The sequence below is a fragment of the Hippopotamus amphibius genome, chromosome 6 (assembly GCF_030028045.1).
Source record: "Hippopotamus amphibius kiboko isolate mHipAmp2 chromosome 6, mHipAmp2.hap2, whole genome shotgun sequence".
In the NCBI taxonomy this organism is placed as follows: domain Eukaryota; kingdom Metazoa; phylum Chordata; class Mammalia; order Artiodactyla; family Hippopotamidae; genus Hippopotamus; species Hippopotamus amphibius.
In genome coordinates this window covers 39262974-39286888 of record NC_080191.1, presented here as the reverse complement: position 1 = coordinate 39286888, position 23915 = coordinate 39262974, and the positions used below count along the sequence as shown (strand labels likewise).

Genomic DNA, 23915 nt, shown 5'->3' with positions numbered 1-23915 from the left:
AAGAGATTTTCTTTTTTCATAAAGGGGAGAAATAAGGCAATAATTGGAAGATGTGGGTTTAAAATAATTCTTTTTAACATGGAATATTACTACATTTTTGAATACTAGAAGTAATCATTTAGAAGAGAACTCCTGAAGATTCAGGGGTTAGAGAAGAATTAAAGGTTATATCCTTGAACAGGCATGAAAGGGTGCCTATAGAACACACATGAAGGGGGGCTGAATTGGGGGATGGTCAGCACATTTGTAGTAGTAAGAAGGAAGGCTGAGTAGATGAACAAGATGTAAGCTGGTATAGGGGTAGAGATGGGAATCTGGACATTTTCTTCTGATTGCATCTATTTTCTCAGTGAAACAAGATATGAAGTCATTAACTAAGAATGAGGATGAGGAAAGTAATTGAGGTTGAAGGAGAGAGGTGGTATGAAATAGTCATCTTGAAGAGTAGGAGAGTAAAAGTAATAGGGAAATGGATAGGATTCTTGAGCAGTTCTAATGGTTCATACCTGTCATGAATTTAACCTAAGGCCGATTGTGTGTTTTTCTCCATCATATTCAGTTGCACCCTGTGTAGGAGTACAGCAAGAGGCAAACTCAATTTAACAAGGGTTCAACTTTAGCTACAAAAGTGTATTAATGGGATAGAGTTTAAAATAATGCTAAAAAATTTTGGAATCTAAGTTAGGTAAAGAGGTGAGGGTGAGTAAATGAGGAACAGTGAAAAGGTGATAAAATAAATGAATTACAGGCTTCAAGCAGGTTGAACAAATGTTGAAAGCAGACCACTAGTGGCATGGGGCTGGGAAGACAGAGTGTGGAACTCAAAATTAATAATTTGGAATGGCTTCATTATGGATAATGGCAGATTCTGGGGATGGATCTGAAAGAGTGAGATGAAAGGGAGTGGAGGACATGCTTGTTGGAAGACAGAGGGTTAAGGAGCTGAAAGTCCATTATTGAATCATTTATGTGAACAAGAAAATTATCAAGGGTTTTGACAGGAGTAGCCTTGGAGAAAGTGACAGTAGACCAGGAGCTAACATCTTCAAGATATGGAGAAATGAGTTGAAAGTCTGAAGTCTGTAGCAAGAGGAGGTATAGTGTGAACACAGAACTTCAAAGTTTGCAAGGGGTGGAGGTGAGGAAGGAAAGAGGGACAGTGATCTGCAGTGTCAGTGAGTACAAGAGGATACTTAGTTTTCCTCCAAGTCCTGTACTATAAAGGGTGGCCAAGGATGCATGTGAGAAAACAGCTACGTTTGACAAATCCGTAGGGGATGAGGTATCCTCAGGGGAAAGACGGTTTTAGGTAGAACAAAGAGAAGGAAGCATTTAGAAAAGAGCCTGAGGAAGTAGGGGGGACCATGAGCTCCAGAGGGCACACTTGGAAGGGTTTGGGGAGTGGGGGGTAATGGATGGGTAGATTGGGAGATGAGTTCACATTAGGAATTGTATAGAGAAATATGGGATTGAGAGTCTGAACCATTAGAGATGGGTAGTTGAAGGAGCCAGGGACAAAGGGGGTGGTGAAATTTGCACTGACAGCCCTTTACTGGGAATTTGGGCCACTCAGCCAGTGAGTTCCTGTTCTGCTAGATAGACCTACTTTAAACTGTAACGCCTACCAATATATCATGAAATCATATGTCATTTTCAAACATCAGGTGATTAGATCATTTGCACAGAACTGTTTGCTTAGCTAGATAATCAAAGAGACATTTATTAAGTTTCCGTATTACTATTGGATGTTCAATGTGATCATTTGTATATACAGAGAGTAATCATTTCTAGCTAGCTAAGTTCTTAGAGCTGGAAGAAAAGAAACAAAAACACTAGTATGTCCTGTTCTTAGATAAGCGTTCAACTCAAAATATCATCATAGGGCATTTATTTAAACAAGTCAATCTACTTAAAAATAAATTATAACATTTAAAAAAATGCTTGCACAAAAATTATGTGTAATGTCCTTAAAGTTGGTCAGGCAAATTATTCTTCTGAAATGTCATTAATATTATCAATAATTTCCCCAGATACTATGCTTCAGGCTCTATTTCTCTAAAATCAGGGTGTACCATTATGAGGAGGAAGTTGTTTGGTTTTTATCTGGGAACAAACAACAAGGCATACAAAGCTGTCAGATGACTTTTTCATCATCTATGTAGGTAGGCTCCTAAAACTGAACAACCAATTTTTTCCCCACACCTTACCTTACTTATTTTTGGACCCTAGTTCCCGCTGAGTGAAGCTACTCAATGTGATATCAGGCAGAAATGTTTTCTTGACTGGTAGTAATTATTAGCAAACACTTCTAAACACTGATTACAGGTGTGTTGCTTGGTTCCTTTAATGTGTCAACAGCAAAAGTAAAAGAAAGAAGAAAAGGGGGGAAATAGTGAGAAAAAAAAGTCCAAGTTGAAGATTTATAACTTTAAATGATAGTTTAGTTGGGTGAACACAAATTTCATAGCAAAAAAATCCATCATTCTTTTAGCAAAATTTTCATTATATTTCAAATATTACAGAGTTCAAATGATATAAATAGATTTAGTCTGCCATTTATTCTGTTATAAAGTGGGCCTGGGTGTCTATTGAAATAAATCTTACAGATGCATTTGTTATGAATATGTTTCCTCCTGAGAATAGAAGGCAGAAAGGGATTGGGGGGAGAGATGTTTCAAATTTATTAAAAATGCATTTTAATTTCTAAATATTTTATTCCTCCAATTCTAGTTTTGGATAAGTTTCAGTTTCTATGTTGTTTTGATCCAAAGCTGTCAGCCCAGAGGGAATGAGAAAAGACAAAGAGGAAGATCGACTCCTGGAATTCTAAGACTTGTTGCTATTTTCTAGCATTTTCACAATATAGTGACAGGTTGTTCATTGATTGCCAGAATTTACATTCTTCCTCCAAACTCTCTCTCTTCCTCTCTTTTTATATTTATAATATACAATTATATAACATATATTACACATACTTTGTATTATACGTGTATTGCAAAATGTATTGCAAATCCCAGAATTTAGCTGAGTATTACAGATTTACAGAATCATGTATTTCAAACTAATAATTCAGCTTTGCATTTCTAGCACAGTGGCCAGCATCAAATACATGTTAAAAAAAACTGTAGAACTGAACTACTGAACTAAACTTGGAGATGAAAGCTCTTTCCAAAATAATTATTTTTCAGCAAGAAGTAATGGGTAAATGTGTTAAAAGCGAGAAGAATCAAATTGCTGATGATTTCCTTCTTTTTTTTCTCCTAGGTTTCTGGGATACATATATGAAAATAAAAGGAGAAGGAACTCTAACTTGATCATGGATTTCAAAGAAAGACTCCTCAATGCACAAAGGAAAAGATAACTAGTACACAGCCCTCAGGAATGGTGCCCTTTTGCCACAATGTAATTAATACTTCCTGTGTGAAAAGCAGCTGGTCAAATGATGTCCGCGCTTCCCTGTACAGTTTAATGGTGCTCATAATTCTGACCACAGTGGTTGGCAATCTGATAGTTATTATTTCCATATCACACTTCAAGCAACTTCATACCCCAACTAATTGGCTCATTCATTCCATGGCCACTGTGGACTTTCTGCTGGGGTGCCTGGTCATGCCTTATAGTATGGTGAGATCCATTGAGCACCACTGGTATTTTGGAGAAGTCTTCTGTAAAATTCACACCAGCATTGATATTATGCTGAGCTCAGCATCCATTTTTCATTTGTCCTTCATTTCCATTGACCGCTACTATGCTGTGTGTGACCCATTGAGATACAAAGCTAAGATCAACGTCTTGGTTATTTTTGTGATGATCTTCATCAGTTGGAGTATTCCTGCTCTCTTTGCATTTGGACTGATCTTTCTGGAGCTAAACTTCAAAGGAGCTGAAGAGATGTATTATAAACACATTCACTGCATAGGGAGTTGCTTTGTCTTCTTCAGCAAAACATCTGGGGTTCTGGCCTTTATGACTTCTTTCTATATACCTGGCTCTATTATGTTGTGCATCTATTGTAGAATATATTTTATAGCAAAAGGGCAGGCAAGATCAATTAATGATGCAAATCAGAAGTTTCAAATTGGGTTGGAGGAGAAAAATGGAATTTCACGAAACAAAGAAAGGAAGGCTGCAAAGACTTTAGGGATTTTGATGGGAGTTTTCTTAACATGCTGGTGTCCTTTCTTTGTCTGCACAGTCATGGATCCTTTCCTGGACTATACTATTCCACCCATCTTGAACGATGCCTTGGTTTGGTTTGGCTACTTGAATTCCACTTTTAATCCAATGGTTTATGCGTTTTTCTATCCCTGGTTCAGAAAAGCACTGAAGATGATCCTATTTGGTAAAATTTTCCAAAAAGATTCATCTAGATGTCAGTTATTTTTAGAATTAAATCCATAGAATTATTATACTTTATTGTTTTGCAAAACAGTTGGTGATCATATTTACGAACACAACATAGTGTCAACCACAGGCACCAACCACAGGGGCTTTTATCAAGTATTAGCGTCAAGATTGTGTCTTGAGATATGATGCTTATATCTTGCTTCCTACTTGCCATTCTTATTACACATATTGAAGCTTTACAAGCCCAGAATTTAGGGACTTATATTTGAAAGAACCCTTCCTGCCCTTACATGAACTGCCATGGAAATTGACAGTGGTACCTTACTCAGTTGTTCAGTGGTGGAAACTAAGAGATTACATTTGGGGATGCAAATTAGAAGAGCTTGTCATTCATTTCCTTGAATATATATGCCTTTTTGTAAAATCAACTAAAAGTATATATTCAATGTTACTATTAAGTAATTGTTTATACATAATTTGCTATTTATCACTAATTCCTATTTATATATTCTAATTCTGAAATCTTTTGATTTTTATATTTTTAAAATATGTTTTTTTTTTCTGATTTTCATACTTGTAGGAAATTTGGAAAATAAAGTAAAAAATAAGAATAATATATCACATAGAAACAAAATGAATATTAAAATATCATTCAGAGCTCACTTCCTGAAAGAACCGTATCATTCAAAATTCTTAAAAACATCATTTTTTGGTGACTGTGTAATGTTACATTGTACGGATGCACAAAATTTTTATTGGAGCTCATGAAAATTTCTGGAAGGACTTCACCATATTTCAAGGTCGTGCCTGATGTGGTAGGACTCAAAATACAAGCTGTATGAAGTAAAACAAATTTACTTGCTGGGCTCCATGCTACACCAAAAGAGATGCAGTTATCCATCAAAGCAGCTAATGCACAGTATATGCATGTCTATTAAGACGGCATATACAAAAGAAAAAAAAAGGAAAGATAGTGGTTTCAAGTAAGATCTCCTTAGAGAACCGGGCAAGCATTCTTCATCATAATTATCAATTTGCAGTTGAGCTGTTTCTCATCCAGACTTCATGTAGTTTGTATCACATTGAGCAGTACCAGGGATTTGAATTTATTTATTTAATAATTGTGACTTATGCTCATGGGTAAGTTAGGGTAAGGCAGCTAATTGTAAATGAAACTAAAATGCCTGTTCCTATACATACATTTCTGTTCAAAAACACTTCTATCTTTTATAGTCTGTTTCAGGACTGTATACTTAGTTCCATTGATCTGACTAGATTTTTGTTCTAGTAGATTTTAAAAACATTTTTAAAACCTTTTCATTTAGCATATGGTAAGACAAGTTGCCTCTAATCACTTCTAGTTTCAAAAACTACCTTGACTTTTTCTACTTGTGAAGCCGTTTTGTTAAATTTTAAAAAGGAACAAAAGCATTTAGACAGTTTTCTGTACTTCATAGCAAGTTTCTATGGTTTTCTTCATTTGCTCCCACACATTCTTAGATGTTTTGTACTTTTGTGTGTGTTTGTGTTTTGCCTATTATGATTATAACTTTTTAAAGTCATTATATTTTCTATATAATTATTATTGCTGGTGTACAATAAAATTTATTTTAGTTTTTCAGTTGACCTGTTTGGGTTTTCATTATATAGTCATCCTCAAATAATGCTAAATTTTACTTCCTTTCCAATAGTTATTCTTATTTACATTCTTTGCATACTTCATTAGTCAGAATTTCTAGCACAATACTGATATTGATAATGTTGATAAGAGTTATCCTTCTCTTACATCTATTTTAAATTACTATCCAGGTTTTAATATTGAGCCCACATTTTTCTTGGGACAAGTTCATGACTCAGATAATTCTACCTTTTTTACTTAATACTAAATCCCCTATAGCCTATTTTTCTTTGTAACATCTGATTTTAATACTCATAATAAAAGACAACCCATAACCCATCCTCTCTGCAAAACAAGAAGAAAGGCCCACTTTGTCTTTCCCTATTCCCGGCTTTACTCTGGCTTCCATTCCCTCGTGCAGAAGGTATTTTAGTCTTTTGGTTGCCCAGAATCCATTTCCCAACTGGAATTCAATTAGCTTTTGAGAACTTTCCCATCCCAACTAGGTATAAACTGTTGGAATGAAGAGACTGGCCTTCTGCGTTTCTCCTTAACTAAACAGATGGGTGGATAACCTACACTAAAATTTTCAGATGGTCTTTCTTTGGAAATTGAATCTTAAGTGAAGATAAAAAGAGAGTGATTTTTAGCAGAATTGTTAACAGAAAACAAAACAAAAAGAACAACAACAACAAAAAAACATGTGAGTTTCCGTCCTACCCATGTGGTAAGATTGTGACCTGACTGCAATTGTGACCTGACTGCTCTTGGTGTTCTTGGAATTCTTGCTTCCCAGACTCTAAAGATACCCAACTATTCATTTCCAAACTGACATTCATTCTCTCTTGGATTCCATGAGTCCCAGGTAATCTTCTAATGAATTCTCTGTAGGAGTAGTTTTTGGTTGCATGCACGAAAAGATCTTTAACTTGACATACAATATTATGGTAAACACCAAGAAAGCAATTGCAGCAACACGACATGACACTCCTTTCCTAGTCCAGACAACGTCCATTCAAAACAGTCTCATATTCCACTCTCCTCTCAAAGAGAAGTATTCATTTAAGTTTCTACCCAAGAAGAGATAAAAATAAATGTACTAGCAAGGAGCTCGTTGGAACTGATTTTTTTATAACAATGATATTGCCATCTTAAGAGATCAGTGAAATGGAAGTTCCATTCCGATTTTCAATTTGATTCTTGAAATCAATGATCAAATCTTTGGAGAGTCATAATTTTTGCCAAAAAAAGTAAGGCAAACCATATAAATTCTTATAAATTGTGGATTCTGGTGAATCACTTTGTTTAATTGTACATTGTCAACCAGAGTGTGAACACTCTTTAAACTTAAGTGTTTAAGGATGCATGAAGAATGATTTACATTTTTAAATTTAGCAGACTATAAAGTGTACCAAAAAAACAATTTTTCAGAGAGATACTTCAAATGTCACATTCAAATAGTCTAGGTGATGTGAGAATCAGATTGAAGATTTTTTTAAAAGACAAGGTATATATGCATTTCCCAAAGTGTTTCAACACAGGTCATTGAGTACATGGCCAACCATAAACAAGTATTCAAAGAAAGTAAACTTATCTTTGACAGGTCCTGACCTTCCATCTCACATTCCTCCTCCTCCTAAAACCCCTGTCCCAAGTCTCTAAGTTCCCAGTGAATTTATGCTGCTCCAACATTCTAATTTGGTTAGAGTGTTCCATTGAGTCTAGTTCTATCGTGAAGTCATATCTATTGTGAAATCATATCAGCATCTAATTTGTTTCTGCCTTCGATTTTTTTTCAGGAGGAAGAAATCAATGACTTAGGCAAATTAAAAGTTCTTAGCCTATTTATCAATTAAAGTGATTTAGAAGCTTAAAGTTCAGCCACTCACAATGGCTTATGGATGGAGAACTTTCCTCTTCATAAATGTACAAGTCAGTTAAGCATTAACCGCAATGATAAGCTCTAGAATTTGTTTATTGGTCAGTATTTTCACAGTTCAGTGTGTTAAAGTAGTGTTTCTCAACCTTGACTGCTGATGGAGAGCTGTAATAGAAATAGAAATAACAAGGACACAAAGGCCCTATGTCAAGAAGATGACCTGTGGTGAAGAAGGCAAGCTTAGGAGCCATGGGTTTAAATTCTGGCTCCAACATGTATAAGCTACTATTTGAAAAAAGTTACTTAAAAACTCTAAACCTTCATTTACTCACCTGCAAAATGAGGATAATAATATTACCTCTTAATTATTACATGAGAGATACTGTCTCCCATGTGGCCTTGAACGTAAAAACGCTCAGCAAATACATGTTATTAGCACAATTCCGTCATTTTATTTGTACGTGCTATGGTGGTGCTCATTCAAAACATGCTTAGTACACGTGGAGAAGCTGACATGGCAGACATTACACATTATTTTTTTTAAAAAGGCTAGAGCAGAATTACATCATCTTCTTTCCTAATAAATTCAACAATTAAAATTATGCAAAAGAACAGCAGAAGATTTATTCCAAGGTCTGTGCAGAAAGAAGTTAACGTGGTGATACATTTCTGCACTAGTCTGTGATGTGTCAATGTTTGGCATATAGTATATTTGAGACAAGTGTGCAAATTTTTATTTCTTTAGAAATAATTTCTATAAAAATACATATATATAAAATAACTATATATTTCGGTCTCTCTCTCTATATATAGTATTGATATTTATCTGCAAAGTAACTATTTATTGTCCACCTAGCTAATGAACTTGGAAGAGCACCTTGTGTAAGCCCTGAAGCATGCTGGTGTAAAGCCAAAGTTCTGAAGCTCCCTGCACAGAGGGATGTCCTCAGGCTTTGGAACCAGACCAGCCTGGGTTCAAGTTCCAGCTTTCCTTGTGGTTCCCTGTGTCTTTGCTCCTGTGGCCCCCATGCCTGAAAAGCCTCCTTCCTCCTCTCCACCTCCCTTAACTGGTTGGCAGTTACTCATTTAAAAGACTCATCTTGGGGGTTACCTCTCCAGGAAGCGATCTAAATCCCCTAAGATCAGATAGGGGTCCTCTCTGAACTCTCCAAATGTGCCTTGCACTTCCTGTTGGTACACTCCCTGGATATGTTCTCATGCCCTCTGTACCCACTTGAGTGTAAATTGCAGAAGTTAATTTAAGGACTGTGTCTTATTCATCATTGTACCCTGTACTCAGAGTACACCTGGAACAGAGAAGTCATTCAATGCATGTTTTTTTGTGGGGGAATAGATGAAGTCAAGGATAAAAAGGTACCCAAGGGGATAGAACTAATGACAATTAGAGACAGATTTGAGTCCAAGTCTGTCTGGCTACAAACTCCACGCTCTTTCCTATTTGAGGAATTGGGGGCAAATATGAAACAACTATGGGGACTCACAGTTTTATCCCCAGCCAAGTTTATCCCCAAGTTTAAGCAGATGTACCTATATGGGTTTGATTTTGGCAATAAATGTATTCTTTATGAATAGAAAAAAATATTTTAACAGTTAAGTTATTTAAAAATTGGTTCTGAAACGGCTAACTAGATTTAGCTTATGGGCTACTACCCAGGTTGATGTTTGAAGCCCTAACTGCCTTGGAATTATTTGGGATTGATTGGACTGAGACTCAGAAATCTACAATTTCAAACAGCAACCCAGGTTCTTTGGATTACTTTTCTTCTAAGAATCACTGCTTTAGATCTTTAAGAAAAAGGAATCAAAACAATTTTAGTTATATAGTACAGTGAAAATTTAAAAGAATAATGAATAGTACAATATATTTAGAAAATGAGCTCAGAAGTCCTGGCTGTGAGCTCCTGTAGGCAGGGGCTCACTTATCTCCAGTACCTGCCACAGGGTCTGGGCTGCTCCAGGAACATTTATTTAAGGAAGGGAGAGAAGAAAGATAACTAACTGATTTAAATGCAACATTTTTTAAACCAGAAAGGGAAAAACTATTTCTAAAATTATGTCTTGAAATTTAAGCATTTTAGTGTTATTTTCTCAAACTAATGATGCCTTGACCAGCGAACTCAGGGATTCTCAAATTTTCCTAGTCTGAGAATTAGTGTTGGCTGTGACAGACTTTTTATAGGTCATTATAAAGTGAGAAAATAAACACAATGTAGTGAGTGTTTCATTATGGAACATGTATTCAATTTAATAGACTGTCTTTTCTCTAAGATCACATCCTTACTAAATTTCCAGGATTAAGATGTTCTTCTCTTTTATGAAAATATGGTAATAATAGAAGGTTTTAACAAGGATCTTATTTGACGAACCTATGTTTGCCCCCATGTTTAAAAAGTTTTCTTTTTATGAAATCCCCAAATCCACTATTTTATGCTGTAAGTCACCCCGGTAGCAAAAAAGGTGTTTTTGGCAATATGGTTTTATGGTGAGCCTGCAACATACCAGGGAGGCATCAGGTAAACTCCAATCATTGAAGGAATTAAAGTCATAAGGACCAATTGTAACCCATGCTCACAATTCAGTGAAAATAAATGAGAAAGGCCACAACCAAACACAAGCAAAAGAATTCTTGCTACTAAGAAAAAAGTTGGCTTCGTCCTGTATTATACCCTCTGTTGACACAAAATCTTAATTTATTTAATGTGTATAATTTACTTATAATTCTAAAATTTGCAATTACTCATTAAGGGACAAAGTGAGTATATAATTAAGAGTTTTCTTGTACCAGCCAAACAGAGTTGAGGTGTGATGTTAGTTGAATGGTTTTTCTGAAGTTTCTGAAACCTTCCAGATTAAGTGATTCTTTGTTTTTTGCACATATGCCAGCTCTATAAACATATTTACGTCAAATAATAAGATAGACTGAGGCAGAGGTCACTGTTGTGCCTCTCTTGCATCAGCTGAAGTTTTCTTTCTTATATTTACACTTTGCTTAATAGTCTGAGAATTCCCTAAACGCTTGGTTCTTCAAATAAAGTTCTGTGATAAGTGTTTTCCTATCTCCACTAAGGACAACTACTTCCCCAATGACTAATAGTGTGAAATTATTTCCCATCACAATCAAGGCAGAACAACCGGTGCGTTAATGATGCCCTCTGGTCTCTATTTACTCAGAAGTTTAGCAAATGAGAGCAAAGAGAGACATGCTGCTTATACTGGTCTCTTCGGACTATGGGCTCGAATTGCTGCTTCAGGGTGTCAAACCGTAAATGAAGTGCCATGGACATCAGTAAATATCCAATCAACACATTTAATTACTGGTATTAGCAATTCTCACGAGACTTTACTTTTGACAAACAGAAGAGTTTGCAAGCAGTGATATCATAAGCTTGAAATGTGTTGGTAACTTTATTTTTAAGTGGCCTAACATTTTCATTTTGTCTGTATATTCTCTCAAGGGCAGCAAATTATTAAAAGTTGGGAGAATAAGGAAAAACACATAGGTAATCCATTGATTTTTCTTCCATGTTACGAGGAACAATAAAATAAAACATAACACAACAAAATACCAAAGTAACACCTGCTTTACGTGTAGTAGACTAGAGGTGGGATTACCACAGTGCTAAATGTGAATATGTACAGCTACATTAATGTTAGTTCTAGTTAAAAAAAAAAAAACAAGGTGAAAAATGGTGATCATTACCTGGGTAACTGAGTCATTTAAATTATCTTCTTCACCACTCGTGTTAGCATCATCAAATAAGACTACAAACAAAAGAAATCAGAATCATTGCTGGTGATCTACCTGGAAGCGTATTGGCTTGAGTTTATATTCAAACACAGGTTATTATTAGCTGTTTAGCCATGTTCATCAGCAGAAAGCAACTAACTAAAGCTCCTTAAATTTCAGTTTTCTCCTTTGTAAATGGATAATATGTAACTTTCAGAGTTGTTGTGGAGACATTCATTAAATCACTTGTTCATTCACATAATAAGTATTTATTGAGCACCTGTTATACGCCCATCATTGTGTGAGCTAAATTCTAAGGATACAGAGCTGAACAACACCAACCAACATGTTCTTAACCCCTCTGAATTTTCATGGAAATGAAATGAGGTTTTTGGAAATAAAGTGAGATAATAGTACAAGGTCAAGAAGTTCAAATTATTATTACTATTTAAAATTAACTTTGCCATTATCAACCAGGTTCATAGTTGCAGAAATGAAATTTTAAAATATATCCTGGACTATCAATGTTAAGCGCAGATCACAGCATTACATATTGCTCTTTCTGTTTAGCTGATATAGCAAATCATCACGGATGTGTTTCTCTCTCCACACCTCCCTCATTTCTTTTCTTCCTTCCTCTGTCCTTCCTTTCTTTCCTTCCTTAATTCCTCTCTTTTTTTTGTAGTATGAAAATTATTTGTTCAAAATCAACTTTATTCATGTGTGTTTGGGGTAGGAGAGGATAAGGGTAAAAACAAAGGGGAAACAGGGTATCAGTGCAGTGTAAACTGAAAATCTCATTGTGAAGCAATTGAGTGACAATGAGAGAGCTTTTGTGATTCAGAGGAGTAAGCAGTCATTATCAGACTCAGGTAGAACCATTTCTAGTGTTTTTGGTTTCTTTGTTTTGTTTTTTTCAGATTAAAATGGCTGATACACATTTAAAAGAAAAATCCTTAATGTGAATTGGATTTTCAGAAACTGTAGGAAACATTTCAAGCAAAGTCTCAGTGTTTTCATTGGGTGATAAACTGTGGTCTTTATTTTCTAGAAATGGACATAAGCTACGATAAAAAAGATTAATATTTGTGACTGAATTAAAAACTAGCAGAAAGGAGCTCCAAAAAGTTTGGAACTATATTATCTTTAAAAGACTTTTTTTTTTTGACCTTGCAGCATGTGAAATCTTAGTTCCCCGACCAGGGATGGAACCCATGCCCCATGCAGTGAAAACATGGAATCTTAACCACCAAACAGCCAGGGAAGTCCCTAAAAGACTTTTTAAGTGTCATAGGAGGCAAACATTTTGTTTTGAAAGCAACTTCATCATTCTATAATAATACCTCAACATTGTTCTAGAGGTCTTAGTACAGTATATTAAGAACAAGAAATTGAAGGCCTCGAGGATTGGAAAGGAGGAAATAAAAACCATAATTATTTGCAGGTAGTATTATTAACCACATAGAAAACCCAAAAGAGTCTACAGAGAAATTTTTTAAATACTAGGAGAATTGAGCAAGTTGCCAGAATACAAAATTCAGTTGAATGTTTGCACCAGTAATAAGCAACAAAGAAAATGTAATTTTAGACAGATGCTCAAATGTAAAATTGAGTTACTCACAGATAAAACTATCAAAAATTATGCAAGACCGCTTGTAGAGTATTAAGAAAGTTTACTGAAGAGCATTAAAGAAAACCAAATAGATGTGGAGGTAGCCCATGCTCATGAATGAGATTTAATATTGAAGAGATATTAATGCTATCCACTCAAAATCCTACAAAATTTTTACAGAACTTGGAAAGATAATTAACATCTATGAAGAAAAGAAGGAGGAGGGACAGGAAGAGGAGAAGGAGGAGGAGAAGGGGGAAGAGGAGGGGGAAAGGACTTATTCTATTAAATACCAAGGGTCATTATGAGCTATGGTAACTAAGCCAGTGTGGTATTTGTGCAGCATTAAATGAGTTAGTGGATGAAATTACATGCAGAGTTCAGAGATATACATGGACTTTGATATTTGATATCTGCTTTGAGGAAAGGAAGGTCTACTCAATAAAAAAGTAGAGCTGGAAAAAGATGGTTTATGTGAAAGAAAGAAATTATGTTCTTACCTCACACCATACACAATTACAGATGAATTAAAAACAAATATTAGAGGGACTTCCCTGGTGGCACAGTGGTTGAGAATCTGCCTGCCAATCCAGGGGCACAGGTTTGATCTCTGGTCCAGGAAGATCCCACATGCTGCGGAGCAGGTAAGCCTGTGTGCCACAACTACTGAGCCTGCGTTCTGGAGCCCATGCCACAACTATTGAAGCCCACACACAGAGCTCATGCTCCGCAACAAGAGAAACCACCGCAATGAGAAGCCCGTGCACCGCAAGGAAGAATAGCCCTCACTTGCTGCCACTAGAGAAAGCCCTCGTGCAGCAGTGAAGACCCAATGCAGCCAATAAATAAATACATAAATTTATTAAAAAAAACAAATATTAGAAGCAAAATGTTTAAATTTTCAGTAGAAAATATAGATGGCAATTTTCCTGACTTTGAAGTAAGGAAGGATTTTTCTTTAATAAAGTTACAAAACATAAATGATTGATAAATTTATCTATATAAAAGAACTTTTATCAAAATTTTCCTGACAGGAAAAGGCAAGCTATCCATGAGGAGAATATATTTCCTACATATATAATAAATGATAAAATATTATTATTAAGTGTAAAAAAATAACTTGTATAAATCAAGAAGAAAAGGAAAATGTTAATCCAAAAAAAAAAAAAAAGAAACGGCAGGATTTCACAGAAGGGAAACAAAATTAAGACTAATAAACACATGAGGGACTTCCTGGTGGTCCAGTGGTTAAGACTCTGTGCTCCACTGCAGCGGGTGCAGGTTCAATACTTGGTCAGGGAACTAAGATCCTGTGTGCTGCTCTGCTTGGCCAAAGAAAAATTTAAAAATAAAATTAAATTAAAAGAAAGAAAGAAATCTTTAAAATAAATAAATAAATACACCAATAAGTGTTCTCCCTAATTGGAAATCAGGAAAATGTAAATCAAGACTACAATAAAATACTATTCTTCACTCATTAAATTGTCAAACATTTAACTGTGTTGATATCATGTGTTGTATATAAGTCAATAGAATTTCTGCATAGTGACTGTGAGAATGTAGATTAGTACAGCCATTTTGGAATAAAATTTGTTTTGTGTTGTGAAGTTGAATATTCATATTCTTTTACTCCTTAATTACTTTCTCACGTATATTTACAAGAACATCTCATGTATATCAGCATCAGGAAACTTGCACGAGAATATTCAAAATAGCACCACTCATAATGGCAAAAGAACTAGAAATAATTCAAATATCTATTAATAAGAGAAAAGATTATTATGTAACAGCAAAAATGAATGAACTACTGTTACATAGAGGAAAAAACTGAGTGGAAAAATAAAAGCAAAACAAATTCTAAAAGACAACAAATTGCATGATACCCATTTTATAAATAATTTGAAAGACAAACTCAACAATATTTTGATTTAATCCTACAAATAAACACAATAAAGCTAGTAAAAGAATATAAAAATTGGTTAACACAAAATTCGATGCAGTAGTTTCCTGAGGTGATAGGCAGAAAGCAGAATATAGAGGTATGTACACTATTGTCAAGCTAGTTCACAGCTGTGGGTATTCATTATGATACAAACAAATGAATAAAGCAAATAAGACCTATGGCATGATTAATTGTGATTAATTCAAATTTTGCATACCAGAGTTTCATTAAAAAATGTGAAAAGTTATATTAGTGATATATCCCTTTTCTCCAGATTGAGGTACAAAATAAGGTCATATCTCTTAGTTTTATTTAAATTAATTAGCCATCTTTCCCATTTTCCTTCCCATCTTTTGACATACCCTCTAAGGACTGAATCAGAAGATTCAGTTCTCTCAGCCTGCCACAAGGTGTCACTGTTGAAAATAGGCGGCCACCCAGTCTGGTGATGCCATTCCATCTGCAAGGTGTAAAGACATGGGGCTATCAGGGGACGCTAGGTTTCCAAGGGCTTAGAAAGAAGAGGACTGAGCTGATACTCACTGCACTTACATTCACCAAAGAGCTCTTACTTTCAAACCTTTCCCTTGGGATCAAAGAAGGCGGTTCAGACGTTTTCAAGGGTCCGTCATCCATCTGCCCTCCCTCATGATCAGTCCTACTCAGGAAAGGCCTAGTGCTCTTTCTTGCCAGCTGGCATATTAGGCTAGTTTATTAATCTGGTATATATTAAGATGGTATATTTCCATTTATTAGGTATTTTCTAATCAGAGTGAACCTCAGAAGGGAAGAGGACACGACTCATTCCTTTTGCTCCTTAGCTCTTTAAAAACAACAATTTACGTTTTAATCTTCCTCTGCTGCATGTCTCCCATCTCCTAATTAAAAGACAATGCTTAAATAATTCTTTACAGAACTGAGAAGGTTTATCCAAAATGACTTACTGTCTTCCTTAGAAGATGTAGAAGTTGCTGGCAACCTTGGAGTAATAATGCCTTCCGCTATTAAAATAAAGTTCTACCTTCTTGCAATTGCACTATGTTGGTAATTGTGCTAATAGTTGTAAAATTTTCTTTAAAAATACTTTCATATACATTTCTCATTATATCATAATATAAATATGAATATTCCTGAAATGAAAAGAGGTTTTTAAAATTTTCTCTTCTTCAAGAAGAGCTCCTGAGAGAGATGGAGCAGGACCAGATATGTAATTTGGGGATTTCAACACAAAATGAAAATGCAGATTCTTTCTTTAAAAAGTATTAAGCATTTCAAGAGGGCAACAGCAGGGCCCCGTGTAACCCTGTGTGACTGCACAAGTGGCATGTCCAAGCAGCAGCCCTAAGCCAAGCTGACTGAAATCACAGAGTAGCTATAATTTTAATTCAAACAGGCCTCAATGTTTTTTAGTGACCAGTATTATATTTCCTCTACTACTCTGGGGTATACTGCATCCCAAGGCTGTTCCATCAGTGCGAAATGAACTTTCACACTTTAAAAGAACACAAACAAAAAGGTGGGTCCTTCAACATGTGAGTAGACTTAAGCCAGTAGCATTTGAGAAGATTTTGGCATCATTATGTGAGTTCCTTAAAGAAATGATAATCATGCCCCATTTCTCCAGATCGAAGAGGATTGAGGAGATTTATTCTAATCACAATTATACAACTATCATAAAAATGATAAAAACAATATGTGGTAAGATCTCAGTGACTGGAGTGTGAGACAATGTAGCACAGTGACCATCAGATTTTCCTAAAGAGATGGAGGGCACATACCCATTTTTTGACTTGAACCACTGATCTCATCCATGTGTAACTGAATCAGGTTCCTCAGGGTCACCCATAACTCAGTGGTTTAGATTTGTTTTTACAGTCGTTATATAATAGTGGACTTAGAGGCTTCGGTGACGGAGGTGATGAAAATTTAGGAGACCAGAGATTCCTGAGAGGATGAAGGAGTGTTTTAGGCTCATTTAGCTGTTACACTTTAGAAAGGCAAGGTTCTGTTTTTTCTTTTTCTTAATTTTTCAGACCCAATTCCCTTGAGACTAATTGTCAAGTTACAGAACAACATAATGCCCATAGTTCAGGTTGTCTAGCTCCATAAAAGGATTCACACTAGTTGGAAAAGAAACAAACAAAAAAATAAAATTTCTACAGCAAGGAGTTTAATTAACAATGTCATCTTCTACAGTGCAACAGGTATGTGGAGAAGGGATTAAGAAGGACAGATCTGTGCTTTCTCTTGGGTTTTCTTAATAAGAAAATTGTCACCCTAATGATGCAGTGACATTGCTGGTGGATCGATCTTCTTTTTTGCATTTTGGTCATGTGCAAAGAGAACTGTAGGAATGCAGATTATAGGTGCAGAACTTAATATAAATTTGTAATAAGAGGCAGAGCTTTTTAAGCATGTAAATAGGATACTGTGCTGCCTTTTGGCAGTGCAACATGTTTCCTGGGAAGAAGATTTAGAATCGTGGAAAGGGGAATTTCTTCATATTTCTTCCAGATGAGTAAATCGTTTACCACAAGTGTTCACCTATGTGAAGCAGAGTGTTAAGGCATTTACCTGGACTTTTACATACAATTCCATTCCTTTACTTTCTTAGGGGAAATATTTTCTGGTCAAATGTATTCTTGATGTTGAATGTGGTGTTCATCCCAGCCAGGAAAGAAGGAAGGAATGAAAGAAGGGAGGAAGGGAGGAAGGACAGGAGAGAAGTCACCTTTGATAGTGTTCTTTATACATCAGGCATCATGCTACAGTGGTTCACATGTATTATTCAATATAAGACTGATTTACAGCGAATTTTTGATAGATATTGAACAACTGAAAGAAATCAATTGCTTGGGTAAGGGCAAAATAATTCAAGGAAAGCACAAAGAATGATTATTGGGAAGAAGGGCTTTTTAAGTTCCTTAAAAACCTTAAAAAGTGGGTGCTAACGCAGTGGAATATTTAATATGGAAGCACTAAACAAATTTAATGAGGAGGTAAAAAGAAATGAGATCATATTAGAAGAATCAGAAAATTCTTTGTTATTATGGTCTGCTCCTCCAGTTTAATCACTTTCTCAGGGAATGTAGAAATCACTTTTAATTTAACAATTTAGTAGAAGACAGTTCAGACATAAGCTGAATGGGCAAGAAATTCATTATGTCCCAAATCTTTAATTTTTGTGCTTGAACTTCTTGTGGAAACAGAGACATCCTCTTTAATTCTGTTGCAATCCTTGTATCTATGTGTTTATATCTACTTTAAAAAGTAGACAAAGTGATACTTGAAGAATATAGCCTTGAAAATATTAGGTTTTGCATTTCTATAGATAATCAATCTGAAAAATGCGACAGATATGGCCGTTGAACAGTTTAAGCTATGACGAATGTCACATGCCAGAAACATAGCGAATACACCACGGAGAATGGTGATGCTTAAGTGGAATTTATTGAAAAGTGCTATTTGAACACAAAGATGTTTGCACTTAAATCTTAAAATGTGTTATTGTCATGGAGTCGCCTTTGACAAAAGAATATTGTGTGTGTACGTGTGTGCACGTGTCATTTTCATTACAATGAAATTGTTAATTTCTCTTAGCTTTATTTTGTAAGAAGTAAAGTGATTTAAAAATAAACCAACAAAATTTTCTTCGGCTCTCCGGGGCTTTTCCAGGTGCATACTGAAGGTGATTAATCCTTCATTTCTATTTCCTAGTACTGCATTTTCTCCGGGACTTTCTTAACTGTGATGATGCGTAACTGGCCAGCAGCTGGCTAACAAGGAATGGTAATTAGCTGAAAAACTTGGTACCATCAGGGGGGAAAATTCCTTGCCTCTCATTTTTCCCTCCAACTTTTTCCCTGTGAGAATGTTAGGAGGAAGAGAAGGTGAATGCTACATACGTATTGGAAGCCCCTGTGGTAGCTGCTGAAAATGAAAATAGTTTGAAAATCAGTTGTACATATTTTAGAAATTTTTGTATAAAAATCTTTTGGCAAAATTATCTTTCAGGAATAATTCTCTCATTTCTGAAATGGCGCTTAGGACATTAGTGGGCAGAGACCCCAAAATATACTTTGGTAGCGTTCCTATCATGTGGCTGTAATCACCCACATACCCCCTCTCCACCTTCAGTTCCATTGCTACAATGTGTCACATCACACGGTTAGGCCATGAGTTCTCCGTGTGTGGGGACAGTGCCCCAGAGCAGGAAGCATAATGAGGATAAAATCGCCTTGGATTCGACACTTAGAATCAGTTAGAGAAACTTTTAATTTCAAATCTGCACTCATTTTCCTGTTGCTCAATTAATTGCTTTAATTTTTTTCTTTTTTAAAATCACTGCTTAAATTTGAGGACAAAATGGGAAAGCTCCTATAACAATATACAGGCTAAGAACAGCAGTTTGGGGGCACAAGGAAACTAGAAACCTGCCCTTCTCCCACTCCATCCTCTCTTCCACCCCCTATTTTCTCTATTGTGCTTCAGACACCTTGAGAATGACTTTCAAAGGTCTCCGGACAACCTCATGTCTTTTCTTCATCCTTCCTGTTTGGAACAGCTTTTTTTCTCTTTTGTTCAAATCCTACTCACCCATGGAGAGCCAGGTCAAAAGTTCCATCCTCACTGGGGCATTCTTGTCTGTCCCAACCCGAAAGTCCACTTTTGATTTTGAATGCACATTTTGCCTAGACCTTTCATTGGTCAGTTCGTCACCACAGCTGCTTTTGATCTGTGGTGCAGAATCATTTGGGTTTTAAGTGTTGATATGTTTTGTCTCTTCAGCTGTTTTATAGACTCTCCACGGCCAGCGACTATTCATGCTTTCTTGTTCTTTTCATTGTGTCTCGTGGATTGTGGGCATTCAGTAAAGTTATGGCTCAGTGTGTGATGTTTTGGTGCTCACAGAGGCTGAGTTATTGGTTTATCTGTTAGTCACTGGTCAGGTCTGGTATGTGTGAAGTCATTGATGAACAAAGGCTTTCTGGAATACCCATAGTTCTGCTTTGTATTTAGAAAGTGCTTTTCCCCCTAATGTACATTTAAAAAAGAAAGCTATCCTAATTCATGAACATGTGCCGTTCCAAGTATACATGTGAATGGCATCATGCAGAGTTTTGTATGTAAAATATAAACACATGGAGAGCGTGTGCTGCTTAGAACTGGCTTCTAAAGCTTTCTAACCACCCTGCCCCGCTCCTCGCTCTTCCGTGTGACCCATACACTGAAACTCGTCAGGCTGTCATTATTGCCTGTTGTGCACTGCGCACGGCTTGAGGAGAGCCATTGGGGAGGTGCCCTTGCTCTTCACAAAGAAGTGAGGGTGGTCCAGCTTTGGCCTCTGCCCTGCTCTGATTTTGCTGCTCTGGCTGGTAAGATGCTTCACAAGGTTCCATGATTGCCTGAAGAGGATGATTCTACCAGATCATTAGGCATCCTTAAATGATTCTTCCTCTTTCAAACAATCTTAGTGTGAAAAAAATGGAACCAAAGTGAGAATAATAGAACATTTGAAAGAAACTGTTTTCAAATAGTAACCTCCTGGTCCCATGAGGCAATAGACCTCAATCAAACAAAGTCTGATATATGTTCTGGACTCATCTGAAGAAGTAAATGCATTGTCTAATGAGTATCTATCCTTCCTATGTACACAGAGAGGAACAATTATATTAAGTTCAATAACAAACTTGTTTCTTCTTCTCCTTTTCTTTCTCCCCCTTCCTCTTTCCTTCCTCTCCCCCCATCTTCTCCCCTGCTCCCACTTCTAATTTCAGGCCCTGGCATAAATTAAGCACTTACTGAATGTTGGTGGTGTAATTTGAATCAAGGCACAAATAAAGTAAATAATGACCGCTTAAACTCATTAGGTTAGAATCCTGTGAAGTTGCAAATACAGGTTAAGTTAAATAAATAAGAAAGATCATAAGTAATAATTCAGCATAAATGATCTTCCTTAAGTCTTCTATGCCTTTTTCGAATTTTTCTATGAAAGTATATATAAAACACAACATTTTATCTTTGACAAATTCCATGTGTTCTTTTCTTTTTCTGAAGAAAATATTGAATTGCTCTCAATATGGAAGTAGATCTTGTCCAGAAAATGAAAGGCTGCTGGGAGTCCGAGTTGCCATGTATTCACTGATGGCCGGAGCCATATTCATGACGGTGTTTGGCAATCTTGCCATGATCCTTTCCGTTTCCTACTTCAAGCAGCTTCACACACCAACCAACATCCTCATCCTCTCCATGGCGGTCACTGATTTCCTCCTGGGATTCACCATCATGCCATATAGTATGATCAGATCGGTGGAGAATTGCTGGTATTTTGGGCTTACGTTTTGCAAGATTCATTATAGTTTTGACCTGATGCTTAGCATAACGTCCATTTTCCATCTTTGTTTGGTGGCCATTGATAGAGTTTATGCAATCTGTTACCCTTTATGGTATTCCACCAAAATGACGATTCCAGTCGTTAAACAGTTGCTAGTTCTCTGCTGGTCAGTCCCCGGAGCCTTTGCCTTCGGGGTGGTCTTCTCGGAGGCCTACGCTGATGGAATAGAAGGCTATGATATCTTGGTCGCTTGCTCTAGTTCCTGCCCAGTGATGTTCAACAAGCTATGGGGCACCACCTTGTTTATGGCAGGTTTCTTTGCTCCTGGGTCTGTGATGGTCGGGATTTACGGCAAAATTTTTGCAGTATCCAGAAAACATGCTCATGCCATCAATAACTTGCCAGAAAATCAAAATAATCAAATGAGGAAAGACAAGAAAGCAGCCAAAACTTTAGGGATAGTGATGGGTGTTTTTTTATTATGTTGGTTTCCTTGTTTTTTCACAATTTTATTGGATCCCTTTCTGAACTTCTCTACTCCTGCAGTTTTGTTTGATGCTTTGACATGGTTTGGCTATTTTAACTCCACATGTAATCCCTTAATATATGGTTTCTTCTATCCCTGGTTTCGCAGAGCACTGAAGTACATTTTGCTAGGTAAAATTTTCAGCTCACATTTCCATAATACTAATTTGTTTACTGAAAAAGAAACTGAATAGAGTTATTCTGTATGAGTGGATAGAAGCAAAAGACTGGAATTTAGAAGAATGAAGTTACTTAAAGTTTGTGTGTGTGTGTGTGTGATTTTGGCTACCATAGAAAGACTTTATTTTCTAAGACTTCAGGGGAAAAGGAATCTTTTCTTTGATCCCCAAATCCTGTCTTTTCAGAATACTTTGTACTCTCACCACTTCTACGTAGAGAAGAAAGAAGAAAGTTAGAGAGGTAAAGAGAAGGTGAGGAAAAGCCGGGAATGGGATGAAGGGTACACACACAAAGTTTTTTTTTTCAAGGTTGTATACTCCATTTATAGTTATTATACGATATTGGCTATATTCCCTGTTCTATATATTTTTTTTTAGCTCTTTATTAGAATATAATTGCTTTACACTGTTGTGCCAGCTTTTGCTGTACAGCAACGTGAATCAGTGGCATTTATACATACATCCCCACATTCCCTAAAAAGTTTTATACTATTTGAAAGGGAGCAAAACACAAGCTGAGCTTGAGGACTGCTCCCCCTCTCACCACTACACACACTTTGTGTGATTTTTCCATTTACTTTTTCTTCCTCAGAGTCTGATCAGATGTATTTTTGAAACACTGACCACTAAAAATTATAGGTAAATAAATACGGAAAAAATTTTATTTCAAAAAGCCATATTCTGTTAGGAATTAGTCATTTGGTAGCTGAAAGTTAAGCCTTTCCTAGATTTTACAGTTGTGAGATTAAACATTTTTTAAATAAAAGAAGAAATGGAAACTGTGTAACTGAGGCTCCAGATTCCACCCATGTTTTCATCCATGTAGCATATAAATCATGTGAGTTGGCAATTTTCTATTTTACTAGCAGGAGAATTCTGGGCAGAGCCTTCCTTTCTTTCTCAGGCTCATTCACACTTTGTATTGCTAATTGGTGTTCTGATTTTTAATAAATGTAAAGCACATACCAAAAAATGTTGTGTTTTGAATCTATCACTCCTTTTTGCTTAATATGTATACAAATACTTTTGAGTAATACAGTAGTGGGAGGAGGAAGCAAAGAAGAAAACATATTTATGGGGGCACCTCTGGTATAAGAAAATTTATATTTGTTATTCAATGACTTTTTAACTATAAGTTGAGACCCATTAGTAACTTGGAAATCCACTTACAGGTCTGCAGCCAATGGTGTGCTAGACAGTGTTCAACACCTGGCTCTGAAAAGAAAGGGAAAAAAAACCCCTAATTTGTAGAGTTTGATGCTTTTTTTCATTGAGCTATTTCATTGATTTTTATTCAAGCTGTGAATATAATGTCAACGGGCTCTGAAAATTCTTCAAAAGTTAACTTATTCTTGCAAGTAGGCATGAGTGGTTCTGGTTTACCACTGGCTGCAAGTAACATTTTTAATGAAAAGAAAACTAGAATAAAAGAAAATAGATAATCTCAGAATACATGACTTGCATTGAGGGTAAATATTGCCTTATGAAGTTTTAATTTTAGTTATATTAGTGTATATGTTTGTTTACGTGTTTTATATGTGTAAGTAGACTGTTTTACTGAAGTGTTTTTTGTTTAATTTCTCCATCAATGAACAAATTGACAATTTTTTTTTTGCTTTCTCAAAATGTTTACATAATTCCCCACAAATGTGCTTTGATCTTAGTTCATTGCACAGATGACAATTAAACAGTGACCACTCAGTAGTCAGCTCAAGTGTTAGTCTTGCCTGG

At 36.0% G+C, this 23915-nt stretch overlaps 2 protein-coding genes across 2 annotated transcripts; both read left to right on the top strand.

Annotated features, from left to right (window-relative positions):
* Positions 1-3381: 3381 nt before the first annotated feature.
* TAAR1 (trace amine associated receptor 1) lies at positions 3382-4401 on the top strand. The gene has a single exon (XM_057740316.1). The coding sequence runs from the start codon at positions 3382-3384 to the stop codon at positions 4399-4401; it is 1020 nt and encodes a 339-aa protein (XP_057596299.1).
* A 12211-nt stretch (positions 4402-16612) lies between these two features.
* Positions 16613-22199, top strand: LOC130855920 (trace amine-associated receptor 2). The gene is made up of 2 exons (XM_057740003.1): positions 16613-16666; positions 21204-22199. Exon 2 carries the CDS (start codon positions 21279-21281, stop codon positions 22197-22199), a length of 921 nt encoding a protein of 306 aa, XP_057595986.1. The 5' UTR covers positions 16613-16666; positions 21204-21278.
* The last annotated feature ends 1716 nt before the right edge of the window (positions 22200-23915 follow it).

Bases quoted from the DNA above. Each gene is read 5' to 3' on its own strand.
- LOC130855920 (XM_057740003.1), top strand. From the start codon at position 21,279: ATGTATTCACTGATGGCCGGAGCCATATTCATGACGGTGTTTGGCAAT.
- TAAR1 (XM_057740316.1), top strand. From the start codon at position 3,382: ATGGTGCCCTTTTGCCACAATGTAATTAATACTTCCTGTGTGAAAAGC.